The sequence below is a fragment of the Salvelinus alpinus genome, chromosome 18 (genome assembly GCF_045679555.1).
Source record: "Salvelinus alpinus chromosome 18, SLU_Salpinus.1, whole genome shotgun sequence".
Lineage (NCBI taxonomy): Eukaryota > Metazoa > Chordata > Actinopteri > Salmoniformes > Salmonidae > Salvelinus > Salvelinus alpinus.
The window spans coordinates 24016155-24039362 of record NC_092103.1 but is presented as its reverse complement, the minus strand read 5'-3'; the positions used below and the strand labels follow the sequence as shown (position 1 = coordinate 24039362).

Sequence of the window (23208 nt, the reverse complement as noted above, 5' to 3'; positions counted from 1 at the left end):
TCACAAGATGTTTATCTTTCATTTGCTGTACACCATGTATTTTTCATAAATGTTTTATGATGAGTATTTAGGTATTTTACGTTGCTCTCTGTAATTATTCTGGCTGCTTTGGTGATATTTTTGATGGTAGCTGCAATGTAAAACTATGATTTATACCTCAAATATGCACATTTTCGAACAAAACATAAATTTATTGTATAACATGTTATAAGACTGTCATCTGATGAAGTTGTTTCTTGGTTAGTGACTAATTCTATCTATATTTGGTCGGTTTTGTGATAGCTACCTATGCGGTAGAAACATGGTGAAAATATGCGGTTGAGTCTTTGGCTATTGTGGTTAGCTAATAGAAATACATAGTGTTTTCGCTGTAAAACATTTTAAAAATCGGAAATGATTGCTGGATTCACAAGATGTTTATCTTTCATTTGCTGTATTGGACTTGTGATTTCATGATATTTATATGCTATTATTTACTTGTGGCGCTATGCTAGGCTATGCTAGTCAGCTTTTACTGATGAGGATGCTCCCGGATCCGGGATGGGTGTTAAGTAAAGGTTAATATAAGGAATTTGAAATTATTTATACTTTTACTTTTGATACTTAAGTATATTTTAAACCAAATACTTTTAGACTTTTACTCAAGTAGAATTTTACTGAGTGACTTTTACTTTTACTTGAGTCATTTTCTATTAAGGTATCTTTACTTGACTCATGTATGACAGTTGGGTACTTTTTCCACCACTGTGAACCAGGCACGTATCCGCACACTGCTTCGCGATTTCGACGCATGCCTCGGAGCGCCAGTATTAAACGTAACATACCCCAGTTCTAATATTTTTCCACCTAATTGGTCTTTTGACCAATCACAACATATATATTTTTTCAGAACTGATCGGATTGGTCAAAAGACCAATTACTGGAAAAAATATCTGAATTGGCTGCGCAGCTAAAAATCACCAGATCTCAACCGAATTGAACACTAAAGGCAGCGAAGCAAGTGTTCCTCATACTAGGTTATGTTTGTACCTAGCATAATTCGGCTAGGCGATGTCAGCTAGGCGAAGCAGACATCTGTGCCACAGACAGAAGGGGTAAACTCAGACACGTCACAGGGGCTATAAAGCTGAAGCATCCGTTAAGAACGTTTTCTCAGAGGAAGTCCAGTCGCGGATAGTGGGAGTGAATGGAACTAAGTGAAACTGAGCAGATGTTCTGCAATGTTCTCAATACATTTTCCTGTCCCCAAAACTAGAATATGTTACGAACACAGTGCACTTAGTTGTAAAAAATTGTGTTTAGGAAGCAAGGTCGAATTGAGTTTGTGCACAAGCGCACTTCACAGAGGAGGCATTCCCTAACTGAAATATGTTACAACGCGCCTACCTTGCTTGTTCTGCCCACTAATGCTTCATTTTCTCCCACTGTAAACGACACAGATTAACTATCTTGGGTTAGCTACACTGAACAAAAATATAAACGCAACATGTAAAAAGTGTTGGTCCAAAATTTCATGAGCTGAAATGAAAGATCCTGCAATAGACTGTGCCAGGGGGCTAGTCTGTCCTATCTGGTGAAATTCTCCTGTCTCATCTGGTGTCCTGTGTGAACTTAAGTATGCTCCCTCCATCTCTCTCGCTCTCTCTGAGGACCTGAGCTCTAGGACCATGCCTCAGGACTACCTGGCCTGAAGACTCCTGGCTGTCCCCAGTACACCTGGTTGTGCTGCTGATCCAGTTTCTGCTGTTTTGCCTGCGGCTATGGAACCCTGACCTGATTACCGGACGTGCTACTGTACCTTGTCCCGGACCTCTTGTTTTCGATCCTCTCTCGCTCTCTACTACACCTGCTATCTCGACCTCTGAAAGCCAACTGACATTTACTCCTGAGGTGCTGACCTGTTACACGCTCTACAAGCACTGTGATTATTATTTGACCCTGCTGGTCATCTACGAATGCTTGAACATCTTGAAGAACAATGTGGCCTATTAGAATCTCCACCCGGCACGGCCAGAAGAGGACTGGCCACCCCTCAGAGCCTGGTTCCTCTCTAGGTGTCTTCCTAGGTTCCTGCCTTTCTAGGGAGTTTTTCCTAGCCACTGAGCTTCTACATCTGCATTTCTTAATGTTTGTGGTTTTAGGCTGCATAAAAACATTTGATTTGATTGATATGCATGCTTGTCATCCTCACCAGGGTCTTGACCTGACTGTAGTTAGGCATCGTAACAGACTTCAGTGTGCAAATGCTCACCTTCGATGGCCACTGGCACGCTGGAGAAGTGTGCTCTTGACGGATGAATCCCGGTTTCAACTGTACCGGGCAGATGGCAGACAATGTGTATGGCATTGTGTTTGTGATTTTGCTGTTAACGTTGTGAACAGAGTGCCGGTTGGTTTATGGTATGTGCAGGCATAAGCTACGGACAACACAATTGCATTTTACCGATGCCAATTTGAATGCAGAGATACCGTGATGAGATCCTGAGGCCCATTGTCGTGCCATCCCCTTATGTTTCAGCATGATAATACACTGCCCCAAGTCGCAAGGATCTGTACACAATTTCTGGAAGCTGAAAATGTCCTAGTTTTTCCATGGACTGCATACTCACCAGACATGTCACCCATTGAGCACTTTCGTCATCCTCTGGATCATCAGCGTGTTCCAGTTCGCACCAATACCAGCAACTTCACACAGCCATTGAGGAGTGGGACAATATTTCATAGGCCACACCCCATTATTATTTTCTTAAGGCATCTGTGACCACAGATGCATATCTGTATTCAGTCATGTGGAATCCATAGATTAGGGCCTAATGGATTTTTTTCAATTGAATGATTCTTATATGAACTGTAAATCAGTAAAATCTTTGAAATTGTTGCGGTTATATTTTTTGTTTAGTGTATTTGCACACTTGCCAACTCCATTGGCAAACAATGAGTTGGTATGACAGCACAGACTGGCACTCTCAGATTACAAGACACAATGATAGACCCAAATAAAGTTTCAATAGTTTATTAAACTGAAACCACAATCTCAGTGATGCATGTTACAATCATTGAGCACAGGTAGTGATCAATCAAATGTACAGATGTTCCCGTTAACTCCCCACCATGTTAACACATCAGTTTAACTGCAGCTTCAATAAGTTACATGATATTGCATGATAAGACAAAAAGATACTTTTTTTCAACAGGTATAGAACACAGTTATATTGCAAGTCACTAATAAATCAAAGCCAGTCTTCTGTCCTGGTTTCTCACAACTAATAGTAGTTGAGTGGTAATATTGTTAAAGTTCAGACTCCACAGATATCAGTGTCTTCTGGCCCAGTACTGTGCAAATTCCCAAACAATAGGAAATGTTTCTGATCAGTGATAAACACTTAATAGTATTAGTGATACTGTAGTATTTATCTATTATCGTGTCAAGCAGTTTTGTACAATATTTTACTATAGAAATCTAGATAAATTGCATGGCTACTCACAGCTGGTGGGCATGCACTACTGTGTATTGTACATGGATATAAAACTATATAGTCAACCTGGTATGAAATACTAAAGGTAGGAAGACGCAGGGAGAAATGTCAGGGACATGGAAGGCTTCCCCTGCATATAAGAATCCAAAACGGCACCATCTCTCCCAAGTCTAACCACGATATAAGTAAGTTAAACCCCCACCCACCAATCCCACATCATCTCATTCCACTTACTATTTGGTCATTTTCCCCATAACATTTGAAAATACTATAAATGCATTGTACCCATGTCTGCAAAGGTCACATATACAGAGGACGCTGGTGGGAAGAGCTATAGGAGGATGGGCCCATTGTAATGGCTGGAAATGATTTCATGGAACAGTCAAACCTGTAGTTTCCATGTTTGATACCATTCCAGCCATTACAATGGGCCCGTCCTCCTATAGCCTCCACTGATATACAGTACGGGTCAAGATATCCGAGGTGTAATGCTACCCAGAACACACATGCTGAACAGGACAGTTAGTCTCTACAGCTATCATATCAGACTAGATGGAATGGCAGGTTTTAGTCATCACCTGTAGAGAAAGGGAAAATATGATGAGTACAAAATATCAAAACAGAAAAACATGTCTAAAATATATATTTTTGCTGCATTGCCAAAAGACTACATCCAGTATATTTCCATGCAACAAAACACCAGATTTGACACCCACACTGATATCTGTGATTGTGTGGGAGCTTAAGCTGCAAGTGTAGGTGTGCAAGAAAATAGGCACTCTGATAAAGTCCATTAGAAGAATAGTGACAAAGAAAAACAGGAATATGATGTAGACATGGCTTCAAATATCCTCAATCCAATATCAACCACAACATAGCCAACTAACTCGGACTTCTATGGCTGCGTTCAGACAGGCAGCCCCATTCTGATATTTTTTCGCTCTGAAAAAGATCTGATGTGAAAAGATCTGATATGATTGGTCAAAAGACCAATAAGTGGAAAAGAGATCAGAATTGGCTGCCTGTCAAAACATTTTACAGAGTCCTGGTTTTAGTGTGCACTGAATACATATATTTTTTTAAAGCCTCTCATCAGTCAAAAGCCCATCCTGAATCGATATAGCCTGTCAGAGACAAGTGAATTAAATCTGATGAGCGGCAGCCCTGGCCGTCATCAAGTTGCAGCAACAGCAGAAAGCTGCCTGAGCACCAGATGGACAACTAGTCCAAAACTGACAAGAACAGCAAAAATGTATTGATCTAATGGTCTCAGCTGGTCAAAGGCAATCATGTAATGCAAAAATATATGCTGATGTCTGTAGTTGATCAAAATGTTATAGCTATGGGTCATCTCTCCATTATACATTTTTGATGTGAAGTGATTGGTGTGTTAAAGAGTGTGGTGGTGGAAGGGAATACTCACTAGTGAAAAGGGAAGCCAGTGGAAGGCATTGAAGGAGAAAGCACACAGTTGTTAAAGAACACAGACACAGTGAAATCAAACCAAGACATCTACCAAAAGACATGCTTCACAGAGGTATGTTTCCATGTTGGATTGCTGAAAAACAGACCTATCTAGTAGACAATAATACTAGTGTGATGGTATGGACTCCTTGGGACTACTATTCTAAAGGTATACTGCACCTTTCACAGACTTGTAAGCCCCCCGGAGAAAAAACAACAACTCTAGATCAGAGTTCTGTATAAACACAACCTGCCAGCCAAGTTGCGCCCAATAAGGATGAAGCATTCAAAGACACTGTACATTATCTATATTCAAGTATGTGCCCATACAAAAACCACACTGTATAGAAATAATCTGGTCACCACATTCGCTCAGTCCTGGTAAAGAAAGACAAAAACACTTTGATTCAAAGGGTTCATGAGTGTATTTTTCTTGAAATATAAAAAACAAAACCTTGGGACTTTTGTGTCGCAAGTTCATGGTTGAGTAGTCAATTGGAAAACCTGTATTTTTAAAGTAAAAAAATATGTCGCCTTTTCTCTCCTTTGAATCAAAATTATGACCCACAAAGACGGCAACATTTACATCCTAAACCCAATCCTGCCAACAAAACAGCAATAAATGTAATAAAAGTCAAGTAAAATAAAAAATACATAGACAAAATACCCTTACTGAGGGAAAATTACTGAGGGAAGGCCAATTAGATTTTTGTTTTCTGCACAAGGAAATAGGGGCACATCAAGTGTCATAACTATATGGACTAAATGTTGAATAAAGACTAAAGCCATGTAGGGGAAATAATCTAGAAATGAGCAAAATGGATTGTATTGAGGTAGCTGTGCTCTGCCTACAGCAGAAAAACTGGCTTTTCAAATATTTTTATTTATTTTGATCCATAAAGGTAATTTTTACATTGATGTGGGGGAGACGACTAAATCATAAATTAAAAACCCAGTACAGTTCATGCTAGGTTAAAGAACATGTAGGTTTCGTTTTCAGCTATGCATACACAATCACTCCACAAACCCTTATCTTACCCACCTCCTGCTATCTAGTGCTTGTCCATTGGCTCTGAAAGAGTTGTAAGTTTCTACTGAAGACAACAGTAGCCACTCCTCCTGCAATCCGTTCCAACAATTTACAAAGTGATGAACAAAAAAAAGTAGCATAAAATAGTGTTACAATCTCTGGTCAATGGACTGCTTTTAAATATCTCATTTGTATACTAATATGAAAAGGGCAGCGCAAAAATACTATTTGTACTGTAGTGAAAGTGATAGTCCCAAATCATAAAAAAAAAATCTAATTTAAAAAGGAAATAGACAACAAAAACTGACAACATTATTTTCTGTTTGAACCAGCAAAAAGTCCACAGCTACATGAGTGACGGTCAAACTGACACTCACAATTTCAAAAAGACTTTTGAATATTATTTTTTAAGTTTGTGTTAAACTAGGTCCTTCTCATGCACGCTCGGCAGGCACACTCCAAGTCTACAAACACACACACAAACACTAACTATGCACACACAGGAGGAAGAGGGTTGTGCTCAAGTCAGTCAGGACCAGAACATGTCTGCCATGTTAGTGTCGGTGCTGTAAATCCACAGCACCAGGGGGAGGGTGAGGGCCACAAAGGGCCAGGAGATGCCCTCCATGCATGCAGACAGAGAGCAGCCTTTGCTGCTGGGCTTCTCCAGCTCTTTACCAGGGTAGTTCTCCATGTAGTTCCTGGCTGCTAACTTTAGGACCTCGTCCAGCAGGAGGACAGGCAGGGAGAGCTTCAGCACCATCAGCCACTGGGTCAGGTTCAGAGGGGTGATCTGGAAGATGATCTGTAGAGGAGAAGGTAGCAACATGGGTGAGGAGGATAACCTCTCCTGCCTTTTCAGTTTCTCCACCTATCCCACTCGTTACACTAGCATTTAATTGTTCTAAAAATCATTTCTGGTAGCCTCAGGTTTATTATTATTGCAGGTAGTCTCACCGGCAGGGGCTCCACGTAGAGGATAAGGAAATGCAGGGACATGGAGAGGCAGATGGCTCCCAGCAGCCACACATTCTCCCAGGGGGGCATACGCAGCAGGGACTGGTTCTCTGACACACTGAGGAAACAGAGAGAACGACTGGGTTAAGTCACTGATTGAAAACCCATTTGGGAGCCATTTGCCCATCATTTGACCATGTGTACCAGATTAATCTCACAACATTATGCTACTAGTGTCAAGCCTAAAGCAACAGTGGAGAACTTCAAAAAGAGAGAGGTAACGCGAAAGATGTAGCGGCATAGTCTGACCTGTTGAGGGCGTTGCACATCTCTATGGTGACAAGCACAGACAGGGCCATGGTCATGGGGTAGGGGGACTCAAACAGCTCACACTTCAAACCATCAAACTCTGGGTTGTCAGGACCACACTGCAGGAAGTGGCTCTGTGGGCAGAGGAGAAAAGCCGCTCAGTAAGTCTATGCGTTTGAGAGTGTGTGTGTGCGTTGTATTGGCATTGTTCTCCTACCAGTTGGTACAAGGTGATCCTGGGTCCGTCCTCAGCAGCGACAAACCACCAGGTAGCAGCACCGACTGTAGCCGCACCCACATAGCCTGAAGAGGCAGAGCACAGGAGTCACACATGGCTATCTGGATACACACAACAGTCTAAACACTTGTTCAACTAAGCCATATTTCACTTTTGTGAAGGTTTTTTCTCCACAGAGGGCAAGTGAACTCACATCCGATGGCGAGGTATCTGAAGAAGAGCCATCCAGAGATGAGGGGCTCGCGGGCGTTGCGGGGGACCTTGTTCATGATGTCCAGGTCGGGGGGGTTGAAGCCCAGGGCAGTGGCAGGGAGGCCGTCCGTCACCAGGTTAACCCACAGCAGCTGGACAGGGATCAGAGCCTCGGGGAAGCCTAGAGCAGCCGTCAGGAAGATGCTATAGGAATGGTAGAATAACATTATTTACGTGAGGATGAAGGCTTGTTAACTTTATGGCTGAAGGGGCAGTATTGAGTAGCTTGGATGAAAGGTGCACAGAGGTGCCCATATTAAACGGCCTGCTCCTCATTCCCAGTTGCTAATATATGCATATTATTATATTGGATAGAAAACACTCTGAAGTTTCTAAAACTGTTTGAATTATGTCTGTGAGTATAACATAACTTACATGGCAGGCAAAAACCTGAGAAGTTCCACTTCCTGTCTGTATTTTTCTGGGGGTGCCAATTTTCAACCAAGCTCTCATTGAAATCACAGAGATATATTGATGAGTTTTCACTTCCTACGGCTTCCACTAGATGTCAACAGTCAATAGAACTTTGTCTGATGAATCTAATGTGAAGGGGGGCTGAAGGAGACAGGAATTAGTGAGCTCTGGCAGGAGGTGATCACGCATTGAACACGCGCGTTCACGTGAGAGTCAGCTCCGTTCCATCGGTCAACTGAAGTCGATGAAATTCTCCGGTTGGAAGGTTATTCAAGATGTATGTTAACAACATTCTAAAGATTGATTCAGTACATCGTTTGACATGTTTCTACTGACTGTAACGGAACTTTTGGACATTGTCACGTTATAGTGGACGCACTTTGGGTTTGGCGTTTGGTAAACATGTCCAAAGTAGCTAATTTGACATAAATAACGGACATTAACGAACTAATCAAGCATTTATTGTGGACCTGGGATTCCTAGGACTGCATTCTGATGAATTCATCAAAGGTAAGGAAACATTTATCATGTATTTTCTGGTTTCTGTTGAGTCCAACATGGCGGCTAATTTGACTATTGTTCTGAGCTCCGTCTCAGATTATTGCATGGTTTATTTTTCCGTAAAGTTATTTTGAAATCTGACACAGCGGTTGCATTAAGGAGAGGTATATCTATAATTCCATGTGTATAACTTTTATGATGAGTATTTCTGTTGAAACGATGTGGCTATGCAAAGTCACTTGATGTTTTTGCAACTAGTGAATCCAACGCGTCAATGTAAACTCTGATTTTTTGATATAAATATGAACTTAATCAAACAAAACATGCATGTATTGTGTAACATGAAGTCCTATGTGTGTCATCTGATGAAAATAATCAAAGGTTAGTGATTAATTTTCTCTATTTCTGGTTTTTGTGAAAGCTATATTTCGCTGGGAAAATGGCTGTGCTTATTGTGGTTTTGTGGTGACCTAACATAATCGTTTGTAGTGCTTTCGCTGAAAAACATATTTGAAATCGGACACTTTGGTGGGATTAACAACAAGATTACCTTTAAAATGATATAAGACAAATCTATGTTTGAGGAATTTTAATTATGAGATTTCTGCTTTTTGAATTTGGCGCCCTGCACTTTCACTCGCTGTAGTCATATCATCCCGGTAGCGGGATGGCAGCCATAAAAGGTTAACCCTGGCACTGACATCCATTTGTTGATTTTCTTACTGAGCGATGTGGGGTTGTGATAAATGACACCCAGTCCCTATATAGTGCACAACTATTGACCAGCGCCCTATCGGGTCAAAAGTAGTGAGCTTTAACTGGAAATAGGGAGCCATTTGGGACAAAGCCGTGATCCTTACCAGACGACCTCTCCCACGTTGGAGGAGATGAGATAACGGATGAACTGCTTCATGTTGTTGTAGATGGCCCTGCCCTCCTCCACAGCCGCCACGATGGTAGAGAAGTTGTCATCAGCCAGGACCATCTCAGAGGCTGACTTAGCTACAGCCGTGCCTGAACCCATGGCGATGCCAATCTCTGCCTTCTTCAGGGCAGGGGCGTCGTTCACACCATCACCAGTCTGGTCATGGGGAAAGGACAGAGCGTGGTTAGCCATCTACTTTTCTACAGGATAGCTTGAAAGCTTTAGACTAATCACATATGTTTTAGAGGTTACATGACATGCTGAGGGCTCATCATGAAAGCCGAACCACAAAGTGTAGTTTCAGTTCAACGCTGCACAGAAACTGATGAGGCAGGTCTCAGGAGGACCTCTTCTCACTCACCATGGCCGTGATCTCGTCCATGGACTGTAGGAACTCCACAATCTTGGACTTGTGAGACGGCTCCACGCGGGCAAAGCAGCGTGCATTGACCACCGCGTCTCGCTGGGCAGCCGGCGACAAGTCGTCAAACTCGCGGCCGGTGAAGGCCATGGAGGAGACATCGTCTTTGTCACTGAAGATGCCGATGCGGCGGCAGATGGCAATGGCTGTGCCTTTGTTGTCGCCGGTGATCATGATGACGCGGATGCCGGCCAGGCGGCACAGCTTGATGGAGGCAGCCACCTCCGCCCTGGGAGGGTCCAGCATGCCCACGCAACCCACGAACGTCAGGTCCGTCTGGGGAGAGAGACAGTCAGACCAGAGTCCTGGATTTGGCTCACTCACAAGGCCTCATCCATATGATTGAAATATTTTGTTTTTGCAATATACACTTATTTTTGCAGCCTCATCATGTTACTTCTATACAGTAAGTTCTATACAGTAATACATAAGTTCTCTGAATAAATGCTCTGCTATTTATGTCAATTTCACTGCATTATGACCCCCACTCCCTCACCTCGTATTCAATGAAGCGGTTTGAGTCTTCCAACACCATGTCCTCTTTGGCAATAGGGTTGTCCTTTGTGGCCAGGGCCAGGCAGCGCAGTGTGTCACGCCCCGTCCCGTACTCCCTGATCACTGACAATACCTTGTCCTTGATGCCCGGGGTCAGGAGCACCTTGTTCCCGCCCACACGGATGTGAGTGCACCTGTCAAGCACTCCTTCTGGGGCTCCCTGAGAGTGAGGGACAGAGACAGGAACTCAAACCAGAGGAAATAAAGCATTATCCTCTGCTCATTTCCTACATACTGTACATTACAACTACAAAATGACACCTGTTCTTAAAGTACACAAACACATGTATCAAAATCCTATCATTTATCATAGTTATTATGAAGCGGCATCTAGAACTGTGTCCAAAATGACACCCTATTCCCTATATAGTGACCTACTGGGCCCTGGTCAAAAGTAGTGCACTATATAAGGAATTTCTCCGGTGTCCATATGGTCTACAATCCGAGAAATACTGTAGATGGATGCTAATAATTACCTTAACAAACATCTTGCCAATGGAGGAGTGGGCCTTGTTGGGTGTGCAGTACACAGACATTGACTTCCTGTCTCTGGAGAACTCCAGGGTGAACTCCTTCTTCATCAGCTGCTTGATCACCTGTACCACACAGTGAAGAAACACACACCAACACATCTTTAACAAGGAGTGGAACAACAACCTGGGGATGTCTGATGGAATTGGACCACACTCGGGCATAAATCCTAAATGGCACCCTATTTCCTTTATAGTGCACTACTTTTGACCACCAGGGCCCATAGGGCTCAGGTCAAACGTAGTGCACTATAAAGGTAATAGGTTGACATTAGACCAACACGCAGTTTTATAATACTTTCACAGGAGAATCATGTTGGGATTAAGAGCGTAGCTGACGGTGGCTTACAGAGTTGCAGGCATTGGCTCTCTCGATCTTGGACAGGCCCTCGACGTCAGTGTCAAACACGTTCATCTTCTCCACCAGGCAGGTGAGGGCAGTCTCTGTAGCCTCGCCAACCTTCTCATACACACCTTTGATCTGAGGAGAAAACACACACACCAGATAGTAGCAATAAACAACTAAAAAACAGTTAACTTGTATATCCACAACATAATGGAGATGACTACTGATATTCAAAACCATAAATGAACCCCTGATAAAGGCTTATGTGACAGGCCTTTTCAACCAGCAGGAACATAACAGTGAAGGTTATAAAGGACATAAACCTCATTGTAATCCAGGGAGGAGTCGTTACATAAGGCACAGATGGAGGCCATCTCAACTAAGCCATCATACTGGGAGGACTTGACTGGTTTACCATCATGGTACCTGGAATAAAAAGACAACAGCCATGAAAAAGGGGGAACAGTGAGCTCAGGTATGTTGTGGTGTATTGATAATATATGACTACACGTGTGTGTTTCATTGTGTGCGCACGCGTGTGTGTTCGTTCTGTATGTGTCTCTACTCACACTTGTCCCTCAGGGGCGTATGTGGAGCCAGTGATTGTGAACTCCTTCAGGGAGCAGCTATCGCCCGCCGCCTGGTCAATAACGAACATCTAGAACACAAATGGGTAGAAAACGTGTCAGGTCACATACACAAATCTGTTTCCTTATGGATGCAAGGCGCTCGCATACTAGGTTCGTTCAGTCGTCTGTGCCTCGCATACTTCCCTAAAATGCCTTCGCTTCATTTTTTTTTTTATAGAGCGAAAAAAGCTGCAATGTTACTGTTGTCCCTCTTAAAACACCATAGCAACATATCCAGTATACTGTAGACTTCCTCAAAATAATTCAAATTCATCTAAGATACATTAAGAAATCGAATTGATGTTTTTTTATGAGGAGGTCTAAGTTACCCAATTTTACATTAACTAAGATGTTTGGTGCAGTATTTCTCAAGTGAAAAAAATTGCATGAATACTAGTCATCTCTCATTGAATTACATTTCATTGGGGCCTCCCGGGTGGCGCAGTGGTCTAGGGCACTGCATCGCAGTGCTAGCTGCGCCACCAGAGTCTCTGGGTTCGCGCCCAGGCTCTGTCGCAGCCGGCCGCGACCGGGAGGTCCATGGGGCGACGCACAATTCGCTTAGCGTCGTCCGGGTTAGGGAGGATTTGGCCGGTAGGGATATCCTTGTCTCATCACGCACCAGCGACTCCTGTGGCGGGCCGGGCGCAGTGCGCGCTAACCAAGGTCGCCAGGTGCACGGTGTTTCCGCCTACACATTGGTGCGGCTGGCTTCCGGGTTGGATGCGCGCTGTGTTAAGAAGCAGTGCGGCTTGGTTGGGTTGTGTTTCGGAGGACGCATGGCTTTCGACCTTCGTCTCTCCTGAGCCTGTACGGGAGTTGTAGCGATGAGACAAGATAGTAACTACTAACAATTGGATACCACGAAATTGGGGAGAAAAAGGGGCTAAAAATTCAAAAAAGAATCCTGTCCAGTAGCCACTTGTGATAGAAAAACGACATACTTACCTGATTTATTTTATATTAATAGTGAACGATTATATATTTAACTAAAAGTAAGACTAAGGCTGAGTTTTTATGGTGTCCAGTCTAGCTTCCTGCAGCTAGTCTGGGCATCGAGGAAATGGGTTTTACTAGAGGGTGATAACTTTACAGTCACATATACCATTCTATGTGGTGCACTGAGGGAGATGTATTCCATGGACAGGATGTGGGGTGGTTGTAACTGGGATAGAGATGGACTGGACAAAGGGTTCCTAGACATCCTGGCATCAGGGAAATTAAGCCAGGGTTGGGGGTTATAACACCATGTGTTGTTAACGACAAGATGAATCCAAAGTGGCTTATGATGCTCTTTAAGCTGCCACTTAATATAATGTTTACATATCCTACATTACTCATCTCATATGTATATGTATAGACTGTACACTATACCATCTACTGCATCTTGCCTATGCCGTTCTGTACCATCACTCATTCATATATCTTTATGTACATATTCTTTATCCCTTTACACTTGTGTATATAAGGTAGTAGTTGTGGAATTGTTAGGTTAGATTACTTGTTGGTTATTACTGCATTGTCGGAACTAGAAGCACAAGCATTTCGCTACACTCGCATTAACATCTGCTAACCATGTGTATGTGACAAATAAAATTTGATTTGAGGGGTGGAACTAAGCATTCTTAGTGTCCTATATAAGATATCTGTTTCTCGTTCTTTGGGAGGCTCTCAGCCTAACAGTCAAGGCTGTTGGGCTGACGGTTTCATTATTGCAATTATGAATCGATATTAAATAAAGATGATTGGTTGAAGAAATGACCAAGTCTCTCTCAGTGCTGAATTTCCACGACACACTGCTATCAGGAGTTCACCAACCACAGCCCCAAAAAAACCCTGCCGAACACCAAAATGGACAAAAACGTCACATTGTTTCGAATGGGAAGCATGCGACAGGCTTTACACAACCGCCAGTTCTCTAGATCCCCTAAATCACCCTAACACCGTAGGCCGATAATTCGGAAAGCGGCCATTTTATGGGCTCCAGATCAATTGTATTTTTGGCAGCCAATCGTAACTTTTCTTTGTAAATAATGTTTCCACCATCATTTCCTATGATCGACAAGAGCTTTTGGACATCAGAACAGTTATCGGCCTTGTCTCAGGATGGTAAGTTTGTGGTTGAAGATATCCCTCTAGTGGTGTGGGGGCTGTGCTTTGGCAAAGTGGGTGGGGTTATATCCTTCCTGTTTGGTCCGAGGGTATTATCGGATGGGGCCACAGTGTCTCCTGACCCCTCCTGTCTCAGCCTCCAGTATTTATGCTGCAGTAGTTTATGTGTCAGGGGGCTAGGGTCAGTTTGTTATATCTGGAGTACTTGTCCTGTCTTATCCGGTGTCCTGTGTGAATTTAAGTATGCTCTCTCTAATTCTCTCTTTCTCTCGTAGGACCTGAGCCCTAGGACCATGCCTCAGGACTACCTGGCATGATGACTCCTTGCTGTCCCCAGTCCACCTGGCCGTGCTGCTGCTCCAGTTTCAACTGTTCTGCCTGCGGCTATGGAACCCTGACCTATTCACCGGACGTGCTACCTGTCCCAGACCTGCTGTTTTCAACTCTCTAGAGACCGCAGGAGCGGTAGAGATACTCTTACTGATCGGCTATGAAAAGCCAACTGACATTTACTCCTGAGGTGCTGACTTGCTGCACCCTCGACAACTACTGTGATTATTATTATTTGACCATGCTGGTCATTTATGAACATTTGAACATCTTGGCCATGTTCTGTTATAATCTCCACCCGGCACAGCCAGAAGAGGACTGGCCACCCCTCATAGCCTGGTTCCTCTCTAGGTTTCTTCCTAGGTTTTAGCCTTTCTAGAGAGTTTTTCCTAGCCACTGTGCTTCTACACCTGCATTGCTTGCTGTTTGGGGTTTTAGGCTGGGTTTCTGTACAGCATTTTGAGATATCAGCTGATGTAAGAAGGGCTATATAAATACATTTGATATCACTAACCTTGATTTGGACGAGGACTTTACTTCAATGAGTCAGAGGCGAAAGACATTGATTATCCCATACCTGACCCAAATTCCCGACACTCATAGAAGGCGAAGACCGTGATATAGAGGCACCTTGATTAGACTACGGCGGTGAGAATAAAATAGTCTCTACCCTTCTATTGGCGAATATACAGTCGCTGGAGAATAAACTGGACGAGCTCTGATCGAGACTATCCTATCAACGGGACATTCAGAACTGGGTGAGACTGTCAACAGCTGGTAAACAATCTCTATTAAGGAAGTCTCAAGGTCCTGCTCGCTTTAGTTAGAATAGCGCATGATAAGCTGTAAAACATACCATACAAACCAATACAACATTTGTTTTGTATTTTTCACAGCTGTCCATTTACCACCAACCACTGAAAACTGATGCTGGCACTAAGACCGCACTCAACGAGCTCTATAGGAGTCATAAGCAAACAAGAAAATGCTTATCCAGAGGCTGCGCTCCTAGTGGCTGGTGATTTTAATGTAGGAAAACTGAAATCTGTTTTACCTCATTTCTACCAGCATGTCACCTAGAGACGTATACAAAGCTCGCCCTCCATTTGGCAAATTTGACCATAACTCTAGCCTTCCGATTCCTGCTTACAAAAAAAAGAGAAAAAAAAACAGGAAGTAGGAATGATGTGGTCAATACGGAAGTGGTCAGATAAAGCAGATGCTACGCTACAGGACTGTTTTGCACAAACTGGAATATGTTCCAGGATTCATCCGATGGCATTGAGGAGTTTACCACATCAGTCACCAGCTTCATTAATAAGTGCATCGACGACATCGTCCTACAGTAACCGTACGTCCATATCACAAATAGAAGCCATGGATTACAGGCAGCATCCACATTGAACTAAAAGCTAGAGTCCTGTCCGTGTGATGCCAGGACAACAACTTCTCCCTCAAGTGGGCAAGAGGGACACTAATCCGAACGCATATAAGAAACAGTCAAACAGGCAAAGTGTCAACACATGACTAAAACCGAATCCTACTACACCGGCTCTGACGCTCATCGGATGTGGCAAGGCTTGCAAACTATCACAGATTAAAAAAGGGAAATCCAGCCATGAGCTGCCCAGTGACGAGAGCAAACAATTTTAATGCCTTTATGCTCGCTTCGAGGCAAGCAACATTGAACCATGCGTGAGTCCACCAGCTGTTCCGGACAACTGTATGATCACGCTCTCCGTGGCCGACGTGAGTATGACCTTTAAACAGGCTAACATTCACAAGGCCACAGGGCCAGATGGATTACCAGGACAGGTACTCAGAGCATGTGCTGATCAGCTGACAAGTATCTTCACTGACATTTTTCAACCTCTTCCTGACCCAGTCTGTAATACCTACAAGTTTAAAGCAAACCACCATGGTACCTGTACTCAAGAACACCAAGTGAACCTGTATAAATGACTACCGCCGCACAGCAGTCACATCTGTAGCCATGAAATGCTTTGAAAGGCTGCTCATGGCTCAAACACCATCATCCCAGAAACCCTGGACCAACTCCAATTCACATACTGCCCTAACAGATCGACAGACGACGCAATCTCTATTGCCCTCTACACTGCCATTTCCCACCTACACAAAGGGAACATCTACGTGAGAAAGCTGTTAAATGACTACAGCTCAGCGTTCAACACCATAGTGCCTTTCAAGCTCATCCCTAAACTAACGACCCTGGGACTGAACACCTCACTCTGCAGCTGGATCCTGGACTTCCTGACAGACTTCTCCTGACAGATCCCCCCCCCCCCCCAGATGGTAAAGGTAGGCAACAACACATCCGCCATGCTGACCCTCAACACGGGGGCCCCTTAGGGGTGTGTGCTCAGTCCCCTCCAATTCACCCACAACTGTGTGGGCGCGCACGTATCCAACACGATCATGAAATTTGCCGACGACACAGCCTATAGGGAAGAGGTCAGAGACCTGGCAGTGTGATGCCATGACAACCGCTCCCTCAACGTGGGCAAGACAAAGTAGCTTATTGTAGGAATGAAACAGAGGGCCGAACACCCCCCCCATTCACATCGACAAGGCTGTAGTGGAGTGAGAGCTTCAAGTTCCTCGGTGTCCACGTCACTAATGACCCATCATGGTCCAAAAACATCACAGTCGTGAAGAGGGTAGGACAACGCCTCTTCTCCCTCAGGAGGCTAAAAAGATTTGGCCCGGGCCCTCAGATCCTCAAAAAGTTCTACAACTGCAACATTGAGAGCATTTTGACTGGTTGCATGACAGGTTGGTATGGCAACTCAAGTGGTACTGGAGCACCAAGTCTGGGACCAAAAGGCTCCTGAACAACTTCTACACCCATGCCATAAGGCTGCTGAACAGTTAGTAAAATAGCTACCCGGACTATTTACACTGACCTCCATTATTACTTATTTATCATAATGCACTGGCTCTATGCACACTTACTTGACTAACCACACACTCACAAAATACACTGACACTTCACATACCCTGCTGCTACTCTGGTTATTATACATCCTGATTGCCTAGTTATTTTTACCCCTAACTACATAAACAGTACCAGTCAAAAATTGACATTTACTCCTTCACGGTTTTTCAATATTTGTACTATTTTCTACATTGTAGAATAGTGAAGACATCAAAACTATGAATTAACACATATGGAATCAATTAGTAACCAAAAAAAGTGATAAACAAAATCAAATGTTTTTTGATTTTTACATAAGCCAATGTCACAAAGTGCTACACAGAAACCCAACCTAAAACCCCAAACAGCAAGCAATACAGATGTAGAAGCACGGTGGCTAGGAACAACTCCCTAGAATATATTTGATATGAGATTCTTCAAAGTAACCACCCTTTGCCTTGACAGCTTTGCACACTCTTGGTATTCTCTCAACCAGCTTCATGAGGTAGTCACATGGAAAGCATTTCAATTAACAGGTGTCCCTTCCTAAAAAGTTAATTTGTGGAATTTTTTTCCTTCTTAATGTGTTTGAACCAATCAGTTGTTGTGACAAGGTAGGGGTGGTATAAAGAAAATAGCCCTGTTTGGTAAAAGACCAGGTCCATATTATGGCAAGAACAGCTCAAATAAGCAAAGAGAAACGACAGTCCATCATTACTTGAAGGTCAGTCAATACAGAACATTTCAAGAACTTTGAAAGTTTCTTCAAGTGCAGTCGCAAAAACCATCAAGGGCTATGATGAAACTGGCTCGCACGAGGACCGCCACAGGAAAGGAAGACAGAGTTACCTCTGCTGCAGAGGATATTATTTATAGTTAACTGCACCTCAGATTGCAGCCTAAATAAATGCTTCAGAGTTCAAGTAACAGACATCTCAACATTAACCGTTCAGAGGAGACGGCGTGAATCAGGCCTTCATGGTCAAATTGCTGCAAAGAAACCACTACTAAAAGGACACCAATAAGAGGACTTGCTTGGGCGAAGAAACACGAGCAATTGACATTAGACCGGTGGAAATATGTTTTTTGGTCTGATGAGTCCAAATTTGAAATGTTTGGTTCCAACCGCCGAGTAGGTGAACGGATGATCTCCGCATGTGTGGTTCCCACCGTGAAGCATGGAGCAGGTGTGATGGTGCTTTGCTGGTGATACTGTCTGTGATTTATTTAGAATTCAAGGCATACTTAACCAGCAGGGCTACCACAGCATTCTGCAACGATACACCAACCCATCTGGATTGCACTTAGTGGGATCATCATTTGTTTTTCCAAAAGGACAATGACCCAACACACCTCTAGGCTGTGTAAGGACTATTTGACTAAGGAGCGTGATGGTGCAGTGTCAGATGACCTGGCCTCAACAATCACCCGACCTCAACCCAATTGAGATGGTTAGGGATGAGTTGGACTGCAGAGTGAAGGAAAAGCAGCCAACAAGTGCTCAGCATGTGGGAACTCCTTCATGACTGTTGGAAAAGCAATCCAGGTGAAGCTGGTTGAGAGAATGTCAAGAGTGCACAAAGCTGTCGTTAAGTATCTAAAATATATTTTGGTTTGTTTAACACTTTTGGTTACTAGATGAATCCTTGTGTTATTTCATAGTTGTCTTCACTATTATTCTACCATGTAGAAAATAGTAAATAAAAACCCTTTTGACTGGTACTGTAAATACTGTATAACATCAATTACCACTACTGTGTACTCCTGCACTTCGTCTCAGTACTGGTACTCCTTGCCTCATTTTTTATTTAACAAGGCAAGTCAGTTAAGAACAAATTCTTATTTACAATGACAGCCTAGGAACAGTGGGTTAACTGCCTTGTTCAGGGGCAAAATGACAGCTCAAGGATTCGATCTATCAACCTTTCGGTTACTGGCCCAACGCTCTAACTACTAGGCTACCTGCCACCCAAAATGTATGTTTTTTATTGTGTTATCTCCTTTTCTATTTAGCAAATATTTCTTAGTTATTAACTGTATTTTTGTGAACGGGCTCATAAGCAAGCATTTCACTGTAAAGTCTATACCGGTTGTATTTGTCACCAATAACATATTTGTGACCAATAACATTTGATTGGAGCCCACTGATCTACATGCAGTAGAAGCACAGCTTACCAAGTAGAGTGCAGCACATCAGACAACTACAATACCAATAGAGCACTGATAAACCATACCAGCTTTACTTAGGCAAATTAATGAAATAATTGCTACTGTACCTGGGAACAAAAACACTAAGGATTAAGCACACTTTACTATTGGTGGCTGTGGGTCTCCAGGAGATGTATTCTAGACAAAGGTACTAATGCATATCCATGCTGGGATGAATGTGTGGATGTAATATGTCTGTAAATTAATGGGAGCCAACACAATGTGACGGAAGAGCGGGAGAATATTAGTTCTCCATAACAAACAAAACACACAAACCTGCAAGACGGCGGGACAGGGATAGGGTTAGAGGAGACAGGAGAGAAAAGGCAGACAGGGATAGGGTTAGAGGAGACCGGAGAGAAAAAGCAGACAGGGATAGGGTTAGAGGAGACCGGAGAGAAAAAGCAGACAGGGATAGGGTTAGAGGAGACCGGAGAGAAAAAGCAGACAGGGATAGGGTTAGAGGAGACCGGAGAGAAAAAGCAGACAGGGATAGGGTTAGAGGAGACCGGAGAGAAAAAGCAGACAGGGATAGGGTTAGAGGAGACCGGAGAGAAAAAGCAGACAGGGATAGGGTTAGAGGAGACCGGAGAGAAAAAGCAGACAGGGATAGGGTTAGAGGAGACCGGAGAGAAAAAGCAGACAGGGATAGGGTTAGAGGAGACCGGAGAGAAAAAGCAGACAGGGATAGGGTTAGAGGAGACCGGAGAGAAAAAGCAGACAGGGATAGGGTTAGAGGAGACCGGAGAGAAAAAGCAGACAGGGATAGGGTTAGAGGAGACCGGAGAGAAAAAGCAGACAGGGATAGGGTTAGAGGAGACCGGAGAGAAAAAGCAGACAGGGATAGGGTTAGAGGAGACAGGAGAGAAAAAGCAGACAGGGATAGGGTTAGAGGAGACAGGAGAGAAAAAGCAGACAGGGATAGGGTTAGAGGAGACAGGAGAGAAAAAGCAGACAGGGATAGGGTTAGAGGAGACAGGAGAGAAAAAGCAGACAGGGATAGGGTTAGAGGAGACAGGAGAGAAAAAGCAGACAGGGATAGGGTTAGAGGAGACAGGAGAGAAAAAGCAGACAGGGATAGGGTTAGAGGAGACAGGAGAGAAAAAGCAGACAGGGATAGGGTTAGAGGAGACAGGAGAGAAAAAGCAGACAGGGATAGGGTTAGAGGAGACAGGAGAGAAAAAGCAGACAGGGATAGGGTTAGAGGAGACAGGAGAGAAAAAGCAGACAGGGAAAGCATGCCTCCTCCACAGACACACAGAGTGAGACGAATCTCCTGGTGCCGGCTCTGCAGAGAAGCAAGGCAAGATGGAGAGAAATATTAAAATAAAAGTATGAACCGGTGTCGTCTTTCCCTTCTCCCCTCCTGGGGCACAGTACAGACTTCAAAGAGCTGTGACGTCAGGGATGCTTCACCAAAAACACAATGAATTAAGAAAAACATTCCTCTACTCAAGCAGGCTAGAGAGCTACGCTTCTTACACAGCAGCCGAATTTCAGATTCTGATATTGCAGTATTGGTACAGGAATAGTTCAGAAGTATATATGCCAGCAAGTTTTGCATTGGAAACCTATTTCTTTGATATCTTTAAACAAGATGCTGCTTCTAATCTCTCCCCTCTATTGCAAGAATTGAACCATGCTGCCATGTTATGCTGTGCTGTTTTGATTATGCTGGGCAGTGTTGTGTGGAGATGTATTATGTAATGTTGTGCGTGCCGTGCGCTGTGTTTGCGTGCAGAGACCCTCTCAGCAGAGGCCCTCAAAAAAACACGAGAAAGAGAGAGATGAGAGGGAGAAGAATGAAGAGAATGAGGGAATGAAATGTGAGAATAGTAGGAGAAGGCAGGAAGAAAGGAAGATAGAAATTATACAGGAGTGATGCAGTGGAAGAGAATAGCAGCGGAAGAGACTATTGGGGAAAGAGACTTGGGAGTGGTAATGCATAATGGTCCATATTTAGGGGGTCAGTAACAGGCAGACCCCCTGTTGCCCATCCCCCTAAATATGGATGACCGCGTGTTTGTCACTCATCACCAATCTGAGGGCAGTGAAGAGGGGGAGGGGAGACGAAAATCACCAGGAACTCCTCTAAACATTTGTTCAGTTTTGGAAGTCTGTTCCAACGGGGGGAAAAGAGAAGTGATCGTGTCTCAATGTAATAAAGGTATGAAATTGTTATTTTCAAATTTGCAGTGCACAAATGATTAGAATTTACGTTCCTGTCTCACGACCATTCGCTCTGACAAACATCGGACCGCGGCTGAATCTAATCTCCTACCCCTGGCATAAAGTGTTCGGTGGATGCATATAATCAATCTTATATGATGCAATTCAATAAATATAGGAACAACAATTTCATATCCATCACTTCCCAATCTAATTTAAACCATGATAGCAAATAAATGAATCATTCATTATACTGCTTTGCCTTTCAACCTCTACAATACCCTGTGGATAAATCCACACTGTCAGTAGACGCTGTCAAGACTGCTTTATTGCCAGGTGGGTTCTGCTGCCAAATCAGTGGCAAAAGTACTCACTGGATTGTTCATGGTTGGCAAGAACATAGCCTTCTCCTTAAGCAGGTATACGGCTACATAAACTAGCAGAGGCTAATAAAGTTGAGCTCAGATAGCATATTTAACCAGGTGGAGTTTTAGGGCTAATGTGGAACAGGCTGCTGTAGGCTCTTTTTGGCTCAGCTGGACCCCGCAGCTGGACTTGACACTTTCCCAGGATGCAGTAGCACACAAACAAAGCTAGAATCATTGATTTAGGTAAGAATATTTTTCACTACAAAGGTCGTGTTAGTTTTAATACCCTGAGCGTTGGACGAAGCCTAATACTAAACATCAGCCATTCCTACTAAATCCCCATGGTGCTCTGGGGATGGGGACTCACCCTGCAGACAGACATCTGGTTGGTGGTGAGGGTGCCGGTCTTATCGGAGCAGATGACAGAGGTGCAGCCCAGGGTCTCCACAGAGGGCAGGCTGCGGACGATGGCGTTCTTCTTGGCCATGCGGCGGGTTCCTAGAGCCAGACAGGTGGTGATGACAGCGGGCAGACCTAGTAAAAAGAGATGGCGATAAGAGGGGGTTAGACATACTAACTATGCTGGAGCCCAATGTATTGCTTCTGTATATTATAGACTGCTTCCCCTCACTCCCACTCGCCTAGTGACTCTTACCCTCTGGGATGGCGGCCACGGCCAGGGCCACAGCAATCTTGAAGTAGTACACGGCGCCACGGATCCAGGAGCCTCCGTGGACGGGGTCACTGAAGTGGCCAATGTTGATGAGCCACACAGCAATGCAGATCAGGGAGATGACCTTGGACAGCTGCTCCCCAAACTCATCCAGCTTCTGCTGCAGAGGCGTACGCTCCTGCTCCGTGGACGCCATCTCGTCCCGGATCTTGCCAATCTCCGTGTTGACACCTGTGGCCATCACAACACCCACTGCCTTACCCGCTGCTATGTTGGTGCCCTGTGGAGGAGAGAGGAGAGGTGATGAGACAACAGGTGTACACTGCTGAGGGCTGTATTAACACTGGGGAAACCTGAAACACACTG

The 23208-nt window shown here is 44.0% G+C and overlaps 1 protein-coding gene across 3 annotated transcripts in view; it reads right to left on the bottom strand.

The window, feature by feature from the left end:
* Window positions 1-2997: 2997 nt before the first annotated feature.
* LOC139544035 (sarcoplasmic/endoplasmic reticulum calcium ATPase 2) overlaps window positions 2998-23208 on the bottom strand; it is a 54366-nt gene continuing 34155 nt past the window's right edge. The window contains exons 8-22 of one of the 3 annotated variants that reach the window (XR_011668793.1): window positions 22825-23122; window positions 22537-22703; window positions 11988-12076; window positions 11742-11844; window positions 11422-11553; window positions 11019-11138; window positions 10484-10702; window positions 9928-10263; window positions 9502-9722; window positions 7668-7870; window positions 7454-7539; window positions 7237-7370; window positions 6928-7045; window positions 4900-6775; window positions 2998-4054 (exon numbers count right to left, since the gene is read on the bottom strand). Coding sequence is in view for 2 of the 3 variants with exons in the window: in XM_071350713.1 (XP_071206814.1) it covers window positions 6500-6775; window positions 6928-7045; window positions 7237-7370; window positions 7454-7539; window positions 7668-7870; window positions 9502-9722; window positions 9928-10263; window positions 10484-10702; window positions 11019-11138; window positions 11422-11553; window positions 11742-11844; window positions 11988-12076; window positions 22537-22703; window positions 22825-23122 (2502 nt within the window). In the remaining variant the exon portion in view is untranslated. Of the gene's footprint in view, window positions 6776-6927; window positions 7046-7236; window positions 7371-7453; window positions 7540-7667; window positions 7871-9501; window positions 9723-9927; window positions 10264-10483; window positions 10703-11018; window positions 11139-11421; window positions 11554-11741; window positions 11845-11987; window positions 12077-22536; window positions 22704-22824; window positions 23123-23208 lie in introns of all 3 variants that reach the window. The other 2 variants (XM_071350714.1, XM_071350713.1) reach the window with 2 other exon arrangements.